The sequence below is a fragment of the Protopterus annectens genome, chromosome 6.part0 (assembly GCF_019279795.1).
Source record: "Protopterus annectens isolate FY-2018-M chromosome 6.part0, PAN1.0, whole genome shotgun sequence".
Lineage (NCBI taxonomy): Eukaryota > Metazoa > Chordata > Ceratodontiformes > Protopteridae > Protopterus > Protopterus annectens.
In genome coordinates this window covers 341,579,347-341,596,326 of record NC_056737.1, presented here as the reverse complement: position 1 = coordinate 341,596,326, position 16,980 = coordinate 341,579,347, and the positions used below count along the sequence as shown (strand labels likewise).

General features: G+C 40.2%; 1 protein-coding gene across 1 annotated transcript in view; it reads right to left on the bottom strand.

Moving 5' to 3' along the window:
* Nucleotides 1–16,980, bottom strand: part of LOC122804310 (galactocerebrosidase-like) — a 553,356-nt gene that overhangs the window by 46,805 nt on the left and 489,571 nt on the right. Inside the window, exon 15 of the mRNA XM_044074101.1 lies at nt 11,425–11,588. Coding sequence (XP_043930036.1) covers nt 11,425–11,588 — 164 coding nt within the window. The remainder of the gene's footprint in view (nt 1–11,424; nt 11,589–16,980) is intronic.

The following is a 16,980-nucleotide window of genomic DNA, read 5'->3' as shown; positions in this document are numbered from 1 at the left end:
ATATCTAGATGACTGGCTCATTACCACTCAGACCAGGCTTTTGCTAACAGTGATATATCAGGTACTTCAGATTTGTTCTCATCTGGGGATAACCATAAATAACAAATCTCACCTACAACCAACTCAAATTTTGTAATTCATAGGATAAGTTTTCAAGGTTTTGAATCGAGGTACAATATCATCATATCCTGGTATTATTGGCTAGGCTTGTAAAGGCTCTTGTGCCATTAGCCTAGTAATCACCTATGACCTATGTCATATGATAACTGTGACAGCTTCCCTTCCTCTATCAAAAGTGCAGACTATAAGATTCTAAGTCAGGAAAATAATTTGTAGTACAAATACTTCAGCCCAGTTGATCCTTCAACCCTTGGGGTCAATGTCAGCTGCCATAATTTTAGTTCCTCTAGCAAGGTTTCATATAAGAATGCTTCAGTGGATGTTAGCAACACAACTGTCCAATCTTCACCAGCGCATGTCAACACAAATAAGGATCACTCAAGCATGCAAGAGCTATTTCTGCTGGTGGATTCATTCAGAAAAAGTTCTAGAAGGCCGTCCTTTCATTCTCCCTCAGCCCACGGCCATAGTGACTAAGGAAGCTTCCCAGATTGGGTGGGTGGGGGGATTTCCACAGAAAACTGTCCAAGCCACTTGGTCCCGTGAAGAGGCCAATTTGCATATCAATGTTGTAGTTAACTTTGTACCCAACACCTCTAAGTAATAGTCTGCAATAACACCTTTATCTTTAACCCGACTAGCAGTCCGGGTCTGAACTGTCTGCAAACACAAAAAGCTAAAGTTAACTTTGTGTACGTGTCTACCTGTTTGAGCTAATATTCATTATCCCCTGGTGAGCACTCTGCTTTGGCTTGTAAGCAGCCCCCCCCCCCACACACACACACACACACACACACACACACACACACACACTCATCTTCCATTTCTCTTTTATTCCCTTCTGTTAGCAAATAGTATCCATAACTGATCAAATACCGTGTGTGGTTGTTAATTTAATTGAGAGCACAGTAACCTATAGATACAAGGTTACTTTGTTTTCCACCTGATAAATGGTTAAGAAATGACTTAAAGCTTCACAGCAGTTTTTGGTCAATTCTGATTGTTTTTCTTAAACACATACTTGCCTTTACTTGGATCTTGGCTCATCCCACTCCATTTGTCCTCATGACACGGGGGCTCACACCGCTCCTTTCCCTGCCCCTATATCCCACCCACCCACCAATACCTGTAATTTAAACTTGACCAAACCACATACACCATAGTTCAAAACCACCCAATCTGCTACAGTAATTACAACTAACCCCTCCCATTAAAAATTACTAGCTATCTACAATACATTTGCTCACACACACAAAAGTAACTTCCCAAAAGAAAACACACCTAGTAAACACCCCAAACATTTCATACATATTTATTTTCCCTCAATACCAATCATTTTTCATCATCGACACAATCACTCCCCCCACTCCCCTTAGCTATCTTCCACTTTAGAACTTGCTTGACAAATCGCATACCTATACTCTCCACTCTACTACAATTTCCCCAATACCACAATACTCAAACACCATTATGCCTCTAAAATCCACCTCTTCTTTTCTTAACCTACCTTCACCTTCTCACCAGTCCTCCAAATTCTAATCACTCTCCCTCCTTTCATGTAACTTCTACATACCTCACATATGTTAAACACCCCACAACCACTATATCCCCTCATCTCTACTTCTTCAATAGCAACCTCCTATTCTCTTATAAAAATCATTCATGTTCACTGCTTCTCACCCCCAATCTCTAACAACACTACTATAACACAACACCCAACTCTCAAACAGGACACTAAGCACTCAAAAGTCCTATTTTCTCATATTCATCAACTTATTACCAACATTCTCTCTGGTGACATTCACCCAAACCTTGGTCCCTTTTCCCTCTCTTCATTCAAACCCATCCCTTCCCCCTCCCCCCTCATCCTGAAAATCCCTTCTTTTCACTACACTGAATGTTCAAAACTTATGTAACAAGATTCCAAACTTCCATGCCTGGCCACCAGATATCCTATCCGTTACTGAAACCTGGTTAAAGCCACACACAAAAGATCCAGAAATCACTCCCCCCAAATACAATATAATTAGAAATGACAGGACAGTCAAATAAGGTGGTGGAGAGCTCTTCTCTACTCCATGTCCCTTAAAGTACTCCCTTCATCAAAGCCATACCCCAATTCACCAATGCAGAACTAACGCTGGCCCTCCTCCAGATGAATAGAAACAAACACATATGTATAAGCTGCTCTTTACATTCCCCCAAGAGACAATATCCCCATTCTTGAGGATATCCTCTCCTGGTTCTCCTCTAACATTACCAATGAGACCATAATCCTCGGTGACGTTAATATTAACTGGACAGATATTCAATCTCCTACTTCTCCACACAACATAAACTTATACAACTTCTCACAACTAATAAACTCTCTTTGGCCCTTGAAAAACTTCTCCTCTGGTACTACTCTTGACTGGATTCTTGTTTCCCACCCCCAGTACATCTTTGACAGTGGTATCCTACCTGACACTCTTGGCGATCATCTTCCCTCTTTCACTCGTCGCCTTCCCTCCCTCCTCCTTACAATTGCTCTCCCCTCCTTCCTCGAAACCATCAACAAAGCCTGGGAATTACGGCTGTCTTGTGTTCACCCTGCTTCTGGACTTATCCAAGGCCTTTGACACCATCTCCCATAACCGTCTCCTATCTTCTTCTTTCGGCTTTTCCCAGTTAAGGGTCGCCACAGCAGATCATCTGTCCGCTCATGATTGGCAGTAGAGTTTTACGGTGTTGAGTTGCCAGCCCGGTGCCCAACTTTCCACAGAAGGCACACACACTCACACACACACACACACACACACACACACACACACACACACACACACACACTCACACACACCTAGGGCCAATTTAGAGTGTCCAATCTACCTACAGCATGTCTTTGGGATATGGGAGGAACCGGAGCACCCTGAGGAAATCCACGCGACCACAGGGAGGTCATGCAGACTCTGCACAGAAGGCACCCCAGCAGAGGATTGAACCCAGAAAACCTCTTGCTGTGAGGCAACAACGCTAACCGCTGCACCACCGTGGCCGCCCATAACAGTCTCTTATCTAAACTCTCTAATCTAAACCTATCCACTCTTCTGTTACCTCTTCAACAGACAACAAGCTGTCAAATAGAAAAAAGCAACCTCCTCCTTTCTTAATACACCTACAGGTGTACCCCAGGGTTCCATATTGGGTCCCATACTGTTCAACATTTTCATAAATGACTTCCCTCCAAAACATTTCTAGTGCTAAACTGATTCAATATGCAGATGACTCTACAATCATCTGCTCCGCCACTTCCACCTCCACTCTCTTAAAACTAACTCGGGATGCTTTCTCTTATACCGAACATTGGATGATAGACAACCACCTACCACTCAATGCATCAAAACCACCTACCACTCAATGCATCAAAAACTAAAATTATGTTATTTTCCCCTTCAAAAAGTACCATTATAGACAAGAACTCATTCTCCACTACTAGTCAAAACAATACCTCTCCAGGTAGCATCCCATACAAAGCTTCTAGGAGTCCTTATTGATGAACAGCTAAACTTTGATACCCACCTACTAACCAATATAAAAAAAAACACCAGAAACTAGGCATGATCTACTGCCATAACTGCTACATCACTCCCACTACTAAACTTGTACTCTCAAACACATTCCTCATTCCTTCTCCTATATGGTGCCCCACTTCTTACCAACCTTAAATCCTCTCTAAAAACAAAGCTATCCTCCTGTTATAACAACATTTCTAAATTTGCTACCAGCTATAAAGCCTCTTCCCACCATTGCAATGCCTTACACAAGCTAAATTGGCTTGAACTTCCCAGTCATCTTACCTACATTCAACTTACTCATGCTCATAAACTCATCTTTAATCCCTCCATCTTCCTTCCCTTGTCTCCTCCTTCAAAATGTACCTACCCAACAGATGTCTAAAATCCAGTAACCAGAATTTGCTTGAATTGTACAAGCCTGCTCGTCCTCCAGGCAAACACCTACTGTCCTTTTCCCTAGCTGCCCTCTGGAACTCCCTGCACTTCATTTCCATCTCAAAACCCTCTGGGAATGTCCCTGCTCTCATCCCATGACTCGCATGTTTTTCCCCATTTCTCACATCCTTTACTTCTCTCTTCATCATACTGAGCTTCTCTGACTACCACCATCTTCACTTTTCTCATTTACTCATACTGTTGCTCTACTTTTTTTCTTATTGCCCCACCCTTCTTACATTCAACAATTCACACCTCTTATCCCCCATCGTACATTAACTCTGCTAGGATTTCATGTAAAACTGTAATGTCAACCCTGTGTTATTTCACATTGGAACAAATCTAACAGGAATATGCACCAATGTGTATGTGTGTGTGTGTGTGTGTGTGTGTGTGTGTGTGTGTGTGTGTGTGTGTGTGTGTGTGTGTGTAATTTTACCTTTTGCTTTTTTGACTGTATTGTCACTGCAATCCTGGATTTTTTGTTATGTTGTGTAATACCATTGTTCTATAATAGTATTACATAAATGTAAATGCATTGTCTTCATATTACATTGTTGTTCGTGGAGCTTTTCTCCTGGGAATCCATTGAAAATGCGCTGTTCTTGGCCCAATGGACTATCCCGGTAAGCAAACTGTAAAATAAAAATATGACAGCAGTGCTTTTTAACACCGCAGGCCTTTCCGGATGCTCTCCCTTCAGGGACAATTGCTATTCAAACAGACTACGTCAGTAGTTTGGTACATCAACAAACAAGGAGGAACCAGATCATGCCCCTTGTGTCCAGAAGCATTCAGAGTGTGGCAACGGGCAATCTCATCCAACCGCTTTCTCATAGCAACGCACATTCCGGGGAAAATCTTGACAGCAGACAAATTGAGCAGGTCCATTCTTCTACCTCTCAAGTGGTCTCTCAACAGGAAAGTGGCAGAAATGATTTTCTGCCAATAGGGCCAGCTTTGCTGCGTTCTTTTTGCTTCTCTCCTAAACACATGCAGCAGCTACTTTTGCCCTAATTCCTCCTCAGGGACAATCACTGGGGAACATTCTCATTCCCGACTGGCCCCCTAGTCTGCTTTATGCTTACCCACCAATTCCTCCAATTTCAAAATTCTTGTAGAAAGCAGCCAGATTAAAGAGCAATGTTATCCTCATTGCATCCTACTGGCCTTATCAAATTTGGTTCCCCTTCCTGTGACCTCATCATCTTTAACAACCTTGGATACTGGATCTGACTCCAGATCTCCTGTTACATCCGCTAGACATGGTTCATCTGGATATCTCAAACCACAAGCTAACAGCATGGTTTCTCCAATTCCATTACTAGCCAGACAACCAATGCTCTCTTGCCCCATTCATCATATTCTTTTATCTTAAAAACCAAGCAAATGGTGCAAAAGGTGCTCCACCAAAAACTAAGTAACCAAAAAAGCACCAAAGTTGCGAGTCCTCGGTATAATTTTAATAGAACATCGTTAAGCGCTTTCATCAAGTAGGACTTCTTCAGAACAAGGAATAATCTGAAAAACAAGTTTAAATACACAATACCATACAACTATTGGTCTAAATCTACCCAATGTAGTCAAAGATGATTCATGGTTCATAAATATTTAACAACCAAGTTAGCCAAGGCTAAAAACTGTGTATACAAAAGAATAAGATCATGTTGTTCACCAACATATTAATTGCAAAAAACTTTCAAAAAATGCACATTTGTGTACTGTTAATATTCTTAAAAAAATCAAGAAAATCAATTCTCAATAGCTTATAAAATTCTTAATTACAAAGTAAAAATACTTGCTTAGGTATGCAAGTTTTTGCTGCTAAAATCATATGAAGAAATTGTTATATCAGTAATTGCTTCCCTTAGGAAGCATTACAAGGCATACAAACTTTATTTTCGAACTTGTTTTACTTTCAATAAACATCCTGGAATATGGTTAGACATGTTCTGCCTTTTCTTTTAAAATAGGCAGTATCGTAACATGTTCATTTAAACCTGGTGGGAAATCTGCAGCCAACCTTAACTGCCACAAAAGCTCCTTCTTCTGTAATGCATTTTGCCAGTCACCACCTCTCACTTCATCAAATACAAAATCGAGAATGGCAAATTTAAAACCTACAAAATTCACACATAACGCTCTATTGTTTATATAGAGCGTTAGTCTCTTTTTTGTTTTTTATGTCGTATAGAAGTTCATATATCCTGGTCTTAAATAGCCTCTCTGTCTTGCCTACATAAAATGAGGAACAGGTGTTGCAAATGGCTATATATACCAGTTTGCTGGAGGAACAGTTGCCACTTTTTAAAAAAATATAATTTTTATTCTGGGTCTCAATTGTGACAGAACTATATTGTAAAATGTACGAACAATAGGAACATCTACCACAAGATTTACTTCTGCCCTTTCTGGATTGGATACCTGTTGAAGTATTACCCCTCTCTAACATTGATTTTATATTAGGTCCTATTTTTGTAGAAAATAAAGGTTTATCACCCAGTATTCGATATACTTTGCTGTAAGTTTTAAAAATGTTCCAATCTTTCATTAATATCCCCTTAATCTGAGAATACAAGGGGCTATACTGTATCACACAGGCTTGCTGGAAGTCGGTTTGTTTCTTAACTTCTAAAGTCATAGCTGAATTGTTTAAATGGTCACTATTTCTACCCAATAGGGGAACATATACATTACCCCACTTATCCAGAACATCTGATAGTATAGGATCTATAAAACAGCCAGGATAAACTCTCTCCAGGAACATATCCCTTAAAAATTCAAACTCACTAATCACATCTCTTTTTAGTGATGTCATCCTGGCAATTCTAATAGCCTGACCTTTAATAATAATTTTTTTCTGGAAAGTGGGGTGGTGGCTATTGAAATGTAGGTAGCTATTGCAAAAAGTGTTTTTGCCATTGATTCTGGAGATATATCCATCCTGTGCTTTTATTATCATGGTATCCAGGAAATTAATCTCTTTTTTTCGTGAAACTGAAAGGTGAATTTCAGAAAATCAGTAGTTTCATTATTTTCAAGTATTCCTAAACAAGAAGGGTTGCAGTATTTTGAAGAAGTACTTTTTACTAGTTCGTCTCTTACTACTGATGAAGTTTTGTTAACATGTGAACTCATGAATCTAATATTGGAAATTAACTACATTTATTTTGAGGGGGAATACTTTCAACAACTAAAAGGGGTAGCTATGGGGGCAGCATGTGCCTCCCTATATGCAAATTTAGTTTTATTGGGTTGGGAAATTGAACATGTTTTTCAAAGTGAGTTTTTTTTGTCAAACATAATATTTTACGGTAGATTTCTGGACGATACTTTTATATTATGGAAAGGGAATTCAGACAAGATACCTGTATTTATTCAATATTTAAATTAAACTACTGATTTTATGAAATTCACCTTTCAGTTTCATGAAAAAAAAGAGATTAATTTCCTAGATAATTTCCTGGATACCATGACAATAAAAGCACAGGATGGATATAAGAAAAAAACTGACTTCCAGCAAGCCTGTGTGATACAGTATAGCCCCTTGTATTCTCAGATTAAGGGGATATTAATGAAAAATTGGAACATTTTTAAAACAGCAAAGTACATCGAATACTGGGTGATAAACCTTTATTTTCTACAAAAGTAGGATCTAATATAAAATCAGTTAGAGAGGGGTAATACTTCAACAGGTATCCAATCCAGAAAGGGCGGAAGTAAATCTTGTGGTAGATGTTCCTACTGTTCGTACATTTTACAAGATAGTTCTGTCACAATTGAGAACCAGAATAAAAATTATATTTTTTTTAAAAAGTGGCAACTGTTCCTCCAGCAAACTGGTATATATATAGCCATATGCAACACCTGTTCCTCATTTTATGTAGGCAAGACAGAGAGGCTATTTAAGACCAGGATATATGAACATCTATACGACATAAAAAAAAAAAAAGAGACTAACGCTCTATATAAACATAGCGCATTATGTGTGAATTTTGTAGGTTTTAAATTTGCCATTCTCGATTTTGCATTTGATGAAGTGAGAGGTGGTGATTGGCAAAATGCATTACAGAAGGAGCTTTTGTGGCAGTTAAGGTTGGCTGCAGATTTCCCACCAGGTTTAAATGAACATGTTACGATACTGCCTATTTTATAAGAAAATGCAGAACATTTCTAACCATATTCCAGGATGTTTATTGAAAGTAAAACAAGTTCGAAAATAAAGTTTGTATGCCTTGTAATGCGTCCTAAGGGAAGCAATTACTGATATAACAATTTCTTCATATGAATTTAGCAGCAAAAACTTGCATACCCAAACAAGTATTTTTACTTTGTAATTAAGAATTTTATAAGCTATTGAGAATTGATTTTCTTGATTTTTTTAAGAATTTTGAAAGTTTTTTGCAATTAATATGTTGGTGAACAATGTATTGTAATGTAATGTGTTGTATACACAGTTTTTAGCCTTGGCTAACTTGGTTGTTAAATAATTATGAACCATGAATTCTCTTTGACTACATTGGGTAGATTTGGACCAATAGTTGTATGGTATTGTGTATTTAAACTTGTTTTTCAGATTGTTCCTTGTTCTGAAGAAGTCATACTTGTTGATGAAAGCGCTTAATGATATTCTATTAAAATTATACTGAGGACTCGCAACTTTGGTGCTTTTTTGGTTACTTATATTCTTTTATCTTCCCATAAACCTTCATCGAGAAAGCTGTGTACAAGTAAATGGAAAAGTTTTGTTTACCGGGCACAGCAAAAACACACTGACCCTTTTTTGGCCCCAATAAATAATGTACTTGAATTTTTAGCTTCCATTTTAATGAAGGGGCAAGCTCCTCTACTATTAAGGTTCAATTGGCAGCAACTTCTAATTTTCATATTGGATTTGAAAATTCTTCTGTAGCATCTCCTACACTTTGTAAAGCATTCTTGAGAAGCACTTTTCTCTTGAGACCCCTGTATAAAGATTCTACTCCACCATGTGACTTGAACTCAGTACTGCAGGCCGTAATTCACCTCGCCTTTGAGCCAGCAGCAAAACAGGACCTTAAATTTCTGACTTTCTAGTGGCCATTACCTCAGCCAGTAGAGTTTCAGAACTTAAAGCTTTGTTACTGAAACCTCCATACCTGGTTTTTCATAAGGACAGGGTTACATTATGAACCAATGTCACTTTCCTTCCCAAGGTGGTGTTAGAATCCAATACTGATCAGTCCATTAATTTGCCAGTATTCTTTCCTAAATTTACAAATAAAGGTGAATTTATGTTGCATTTAAAATGGGTTTATCCTTACTTAAACCTTTAAGAGCCCATTCAACTAGGTCCATGGCATATTCTTCAGTCTTTCTATCTAGAGATTCCATGGACGACATATGTGCCTGCTGCAACCTGGACGAATCCTCATACTTTTATCACTCAATACAAACTGGATCTGGTCTCGAGGTAGACTGTCTTTTGGCTCAACGGGTCTATATCATAACATTGAAAGGAACAAATCTCGAACGGTTTGAAATTGCCATTCATCAATTTGTTTTTTTGTGAGGTTGTGGTACAGTGAAGATCAGGAATTTTGCCCTTTCCTCAGTGTAGTGCAATCTCAGAGTTGGTATATATAATTAGTGGTGGTGTGGGGGGGGGGGAGGCGCAGCCTCCACAAAAGCGATTTCGATGAACGGCAATTTCGATATTTAAGCCGCTCCAGATTTTTTCCTTTCGATGTTATGATATAGACCCAGCTCAACTATGCTCAGGAATATCCTTCCACAGAGTCCACCCAGGATTTTAGGTAGCTGGGGACTCTGCCCCAACAGTTGAGGATAGAATGAAAATTGACATCTGATAAAGAAGGTATGTACTCAAAATAATGTTCAGTCTGTGTTGTCTAATTTTATTCTTCCTCAACTTCTTGTCCAACAACCTCCATCCCTTTTTTCAACAAACGTTTGGAAAAATGAGACTGTATAAGGATACCACTGCCCTTTATGTTTGAGCTCCAGATACAGTTTCCTTTTCAGGACATATACATTTTTAAGTATCTATATATAGATAAATATTTACGTACAATGACGGTTACAACTTCAGGTAAAATCTGCAAACTAGATATGGGGTATGTTAGGTGTTGGTGCATCATGGGTAGGGGAGAATCTCGAGAGCTTTTAGGTTACCTTGAGCTTTAGTAATGGCTGAGTCGGATCAGAGGTTCAGATCTGAACCCAACAGTTGAAGAATGAAAATGGACAGCACACATAGTTTTTAAACTGCACTTAAATAAGAGAGAAAGGTGGGGGGCTTCAAGAGAATGAAAAACAGAGCTAGGAACAAAATCAAAATTTCAAGTGCTATGCTTTTTCAGGAATAATAAATAGTCTATTTTGTACAATTCTTGAAGACTACCTTGAGCATATCACATTAAACTGCAACATGTACATGGTTAGACAAAGAGTGAAGTTGGGGCTAGAAAAATACCAAGATAAAGACTGCAAATGGTACTGACTTGTGATTTTTCTTTCATTAGACAAAAAGATTTTTGAAAGTAAGGGCTCCATTTAAAATTATGATAAGTGAGGAGTACAAACACAAGGTTTATTACAGTTTTACTCATGTTAATGACTTCTTCAGAAACAGCCCAATACCAGTAGCCAAAGGCCCAAGGTCTTTAATTTGCTTATCTCAATGATGGTATAATGTACTTGTCTGTAAAGCAGATGAGTCACCTCATAAATGGCCCTGATTATGAGCTCCAGCTTAGGAAATGTAAACTAATTTAGGATTCATGTACATCTCTGTGATAAGCTATCAACCAAAAACAATGTGAGCGAGTGCAAAGATTGTATACTGCACTTTGACCACAAATCTTATCCAGGGACAGTTATTCAATTCAATGGGAGGGTGAGCTATGGGACATGAAAACCAAGGTTGGCAACACAGGTTGTCACATCTACACGGACACTGCAAATATGCCATATCCAGCAAGGCTGCTCTAAGTATTTAACATTTAGAAAATATGACACATAAATATCATAGATCCTTTGAGCACCAGACAGCTAATACCAACCTTCACAATCAGGCAGGTAGGGGAGGGAAAACAACCCGACATCCAAGCAACCACCAAAGAACTGCTAATAGTACCCTAATAATTTAATGAACATGCTTCCTGTGTCATAGATGCTTCCTGATATCCAGCTGTCATACATACATACATGACAAAGAGGGATACAGACTACGGATCTTCATTACATTGTACTGCCAGCAGAGAGCAATCTGAAAAAAAAAAAAAAAGAAAAAACAGTTTCACTTCTTCACACTTACCCAAGTCATTAGTAACTTTGAAGGTACCATCAGCAAAAACCCAGAAGAAGAGTCCTTGAGTTTGTCGGACTACCTCTCCTCCCTTATCTACTCGACCAGCAACAAAAGCTCCTCCTGTACTGGGTTTTTCAATGTAGATGTCACAGGTTATATTCAAATTTTTCCTTTAAAAACATAAAACAAATGTTAGCAATTACAGTACAGGCAATGATATAGTTACATTACTCTACAAAACTGTGACAGCAGAAAGAGATAAGATGTCTGCCTAGTCTGTACTTATTTGTGTAGCTAGTATCTGTCAGATGGTCATTTTCATAGGCTACTGCCCATCCTTGGCCTTCATACAGCAGTACCTGCTTGGGTAATCTACTGCCTTTATTCACTACTCTTTCCATAACAGTACTTTTAGATGCCTGCAATAAATTTGTACCATCAGTGTGGTAGACATTCCCCTCCCTCCTCTGTCTTTCCTCATAGCCTGTGTATCATTATAATGCTCTATTCTTTCTGCACCTTCATTCATGTCTCCCCTTCCCCATATTGCCTATTTTCAAGCGAGAAAAACTTTGCCTTCTGTAACCTGTCCTCATTTCTATTGCTCTCCATTCCTTTTACTGCTATGATAGCCTTTCTTTGTCCCTATGACAAGCCTGAGATCCTAATCCCTGTATGGCAGCAGAAATCAACAAAGTACTATAAGTAGGGAATGTAAACTCTATGCTCCTTGAATAATTTTCCTCAGAATTCAGGCCAGCATCTTTCTGGACTCTCAGTCCATACTAGGTGTTTCAGTTTACAGAGGTCACTCCTCTCAGCTGGTATCACACTTTGGGATTATTTCTTTAGGTTTCTCGCCATCAAACCTTGGATACCAATTCTTAGCCCACCTTGTCAGTTGCCAAGTCCTCTGGTAGGCTTGTTCCTCCATCCTTCAGTGATCTTTATATTCCAGTGTCGTCTCTTATTATGTCTGATACAAAGGTGCCAAAAAGTCCTAGTCCCACGACTGGCATCACCTGGAACTTTACTAACCACTTCTTTTTCATATCAGAGTAACCTCATAATTATTACTTTTAGCTTTATGCCAGGCAACCATCCTTCTATTCATTCTGATCATCTCTTTCGCCCCATGAAAAATTTAGACCTTTCATAGGTTCTTACTAAGCTTACAGCCAAGGAGATCATTAAGAAGCTCAGCCAAGTTACCCAGTACTGCTAGGAGACTAACAATACCCCCCTCATTAAGTAGATTTCCCTACATATCCCAGCTAAAAAACTGCAATCACCCATCCAGACTGGTTTTAAAGGTTGTTGGAAAACTACTCTAAATGCAGGCTTTTCCAGAAAAGGAAAACACCTGTTTAGGAACATTTTGGTGCCATCTGGTGGTGCTGATGTGGTACTACAGGTTTAGCTTTCTACAGTGGGTGTCTGCTTTGCCACTAGTCCTACTTAGGTGAAGGAATTCCAAGAGTACTTTGTTATTCATAGCACAAAAGGCTAGAAGAGATCTCCTCTCAGTTGTCTGTATGACACTGAGTAAAGGGGCAGAGATTTTATTCTGTAAGAGAACATAAGAGCATTGAGAATTGAGATATTTTTGGCGAGGAAATACAGAGGTGGTCTGAGCTGGTTTAGGTGCTGAGATATGTGCCAGAGGAGTGCATTATATGTAATGATGGGCCTAATAAGGTAGGACCACACCTTCTTTGGACTTTAAGGAGATAGCATGAAGGACAGCCTGCACAAGATAAGATTTTTCAAGCCATCACAGATGTTATGAATATACCTACCTAAGTCACAAAAAATGTATTTAAATCTGATACAATTATCTATATGATAAGAGGTAGTGATGATAAAACACAAAAAGACACTATATACTGCAATTCTTGGTGTTGAAAGTAAGCCCGTGATTAATACACCATGCATTTGCTTGTCTAGCCTTTATCAAACATGATTATCAGAATGAGAACCACCCCCAGTTTGCAGTCATCAGTAAACTTGTTTAACTGATGTTAAATTACATTGTTTAACTGATGCTAACGTTACAAAGACATGCATCTGGAGCCTTTCTCCCCGGGCCTCCGCTGAAAATTGGCTTTGTTCCAAGTCTGACTTTCCCGGTTAACAAATGTTAAATAAATAAATAAATAAAATAAAATAAACCATAGTCTGTTGATATCACCTTTTGTATTAAAGGAGTATATAGCAAAACCGGAAGGTGTCCAGGGCAGGGCCCTGGGGAACACCACTGATGAGCCTTTTCTGTCCCTTAACTTAAAGGTAGGTATTCAATTAGACAGCCAAATACCTATCCAGTGAATTATACATGGGTTAATCTCGAGTTGGTAGAGGTGGTCAATAATCCCAGCATAGGGGATAGTGTCAAATGCCATGGCAAGTTCCAGGTAGACAACATTGCTATCTTTATAAATTGCAAACCAAACTAGTGTGTATCCAGAGACATAAATAAGCACACTTGGCTTTGGTGCTCGAAGACCAGAAGGCTGTGGGTTCTATACCCACTCCTGATGAATGGATTTCTGAAACTGTAGTGCAGCATTAGGGGATGCTGCATTCCTGAGTGTTCTATCCTTCAGATGAGATGTTAAACCAAGGTCCAATCTGTTTGAGGTGGTGTTAGCTCAGGTGGATGTAAAAGAACCCCTAACATCTATCAAAAAGAGTACAGGAGGTTTCTAGATACCCTGGCCAAATTTGCCCTAGTAGTAGAAATACAGCCTTGGGTTTCCCTTGTAAAGAAAATAAGTATCCTAATGGGACTAACCCGGTCAACAAAAGATATATATTATAGCTACAGACTGATAGGTGGATTGATCGATAGATAGATAGATGAACATATAGTTCAGCTATAATACATTCCACAGCATTGCAAATAATGCAAGATTAACAGGGCTGTACTATCCAGGGTAAGTATAGGGATCACATTTATATAACAGCACCACCAAAACTACTCTCCAGAGCTTGAGAATATAACTAATGGAGAGACTAGATTGAAGATTTGATGGAGGGGTTTTGTTATACAGGACTTTATGCTTCTCAGCAGATATCTAGGGATACTGTCAGAACACATGGAGCTGGTATTTTTTTATTTTGGAAACTATCAAAAGGACTTGAATGAAAGTGATTTGAGGAGGGGCAATACAAGAGGGAATGAGTGAGACAGGAGAGTGCGTGGGGTAAAGTTGGAAGACAATTTTTCTGCAAAAAAATAAATAAATAATAGCTCAGGGTCAAAAAAGGAGGTACCATTAGTGATGAATTCAGTACTGGATTGTTGGTTACTTCTTTGCTTTATAATATACCTGTAGGAAGCCTTGTGGTTGTCCTCTGAATTAGTTGCAACTGTAAATTAATAGCTGGGCTTGGATTTCCTAATGCTAAATTTGAAGTTTTAAGTACCTTTTGTAATGAGGAAAGTACAGTTGTGTACACTTACCATAAATGTAGATGTTCAAGTGTATTCACTGTTGCAGTTGTCACATTTGGGTTATCCATGCCAGGTTAGCCCTCGGCCGGCCTGAATACCAGAGGCTTAGTATTTCTGCTTCAGTTGCTGTCACTTCCGGGCTGATGTCAGGTCATCAGTAGTATAAAGTAAGGCAGACAATGCTATTACATCAGTTTTTCTTGCTCTAACTTGTCAGGAGCCCCCAAGTGGGAGCCATGTTCTGGTGGAAGAACCCCACCAGTAGAAGGTAAATACCAATATGTCCCTTGTAAGGAAAGAAGAAAGAGGTGGATGGAGGGAGGGAAACCAGGACTGCAACAGTGAATACTCTTAACATCTACATTTATGGCAAGTGTACACAGCTGTACTGTTATTCGTGTTTCACTGTTGCAGTCATCACATTTGGGTTGATTCCCAAAGCTGAGGAAAAGGGTGGAGGCAGTCAAGGAAACTAGGGGCTGGCTAGGATGGTCTGCAAGACTGTAGAGGCAAACCCTGCCCTGGATTTGGAGAAGATAAGCAGGTGGTAATGTTTGGTGAAGGTGTGAACAGATGTCCAGGGGGCAGCCTCCAGGATGTCCCTGGTGGGGACTCCTCTGAGGAAAGCTGCAGAGGTGGAGGCTGCTCTGGTGGAGTGAGTCCTGACCCCCTGGGGGGAGGCTTTCTCTGTTGTTTGCAACAGAAATGGATGCAGTATACTATCCATTTGAAGATGGTTTGTTTGGAGATGGCTTTGCGCTCTGCCCCTGCAGCAAAGCTAACCAGCAACTGATCAGACTTTCTGAAGGATTTAGTCCTGTCTAGACAGAATCTGAGCTGTCTGTGCACATCTAGAGAGTGCAGGATCCTATCCCCCTTGTTCTGTGGGTTACGGAAAATGTGGGCAAATGAATGGATTAGTTGAGAGCCACACTGGACACCACCTTGGGCATGAAGGAAGGGTTAGTTCTGAGGGATATCCTGTCGGCATGGAAGATGATGAAGGGTTCCACAGCCATGAGTTCTTGCAGCTCGGAGACGCTGCCAGAAGGAAAGCTGGTCTTCCAGGAGAAAAATGTTAGCTCTGCTGAAGAGGCAGGTTTGAAGGGGGGGGGGGTGAGCTTTTCCAACACAAAGTTAAGGTCCCAAGCTGGGGTTGGTGCTCTTCTGGGTGACCTCAAGTTGCTAGCCCCTCTTAGGAACTGTTTGCTCAGAGGGTGTACGAAAGGGGCTGTTCAGTGGGGAAAATGAGCAGAGATAGCAGAGGCATGAATTTTAAAAGAGGAAAAGGAGAGTCCACTATGTAGCAGGTCAGCTAAGTAATCCAGGATGAGAGCGAGGGAGGGCTGTGCCGTATTGGCTCCCTTCGCCTGAATCCAGGTGCAGAACCTTTTCCATTTGTCAGCATAAGACTTCCTAGTGCTAGGGTATCTGACCTCACATATAACGTCTAGAACCGGTTTGCTGAGGTTGGCAGATTGATCGGGAGTTAGGGAATAAGCCAAGCTGCCAAACTGAGTGTCTGCAATTGGGGATGCATGAATTCCCCTTCCGTCTTGGTCAGGAGATTTGGAATCTGAGGGAGATGCCAAGGTGGCAGAGGGGACAGGTTGCACAGCAAGGGGTACCTGTGCTGGTAAGGCCAGTCTGGAGCTATAAGAATTGTCCTTGATTTTTCCTCCTTTATTTTGAGCAGTACCCTGGGGATGAGAGGTAGTGGAGGAAAGGTATAGACTGATAGACTGACCCAGGGGAAGGACAGGGCATCCACTTTCCAAGCCATGCAGTGATGCTCCTTGGTGCAGAACTTGCTGTGCTGATGGTTGGAGTGGGAGGCAAAGAGGTTGACCTTCGGGGTGCCCCTTTTCTGAGTTATTAGGGCGAAGGTTCTTCTGTTGAGCTGCCATTCGTGTGGGTCCAGAAGATTTCTGCTTAAGTGGTCCGCCAGACAGTTGAGAGAACCCGGTAGGAATTGTGCTAACAGGTGGAGTTGCATGGAAGAGGCTGTGTGCCAAAGGGTCATGCCCAGCCTGCATAGAAGGTAGGACTGAGTCCCTCCCTGCTTGTTGATATACCACATAACAGTTGTGTTGTCTGTTTTGATC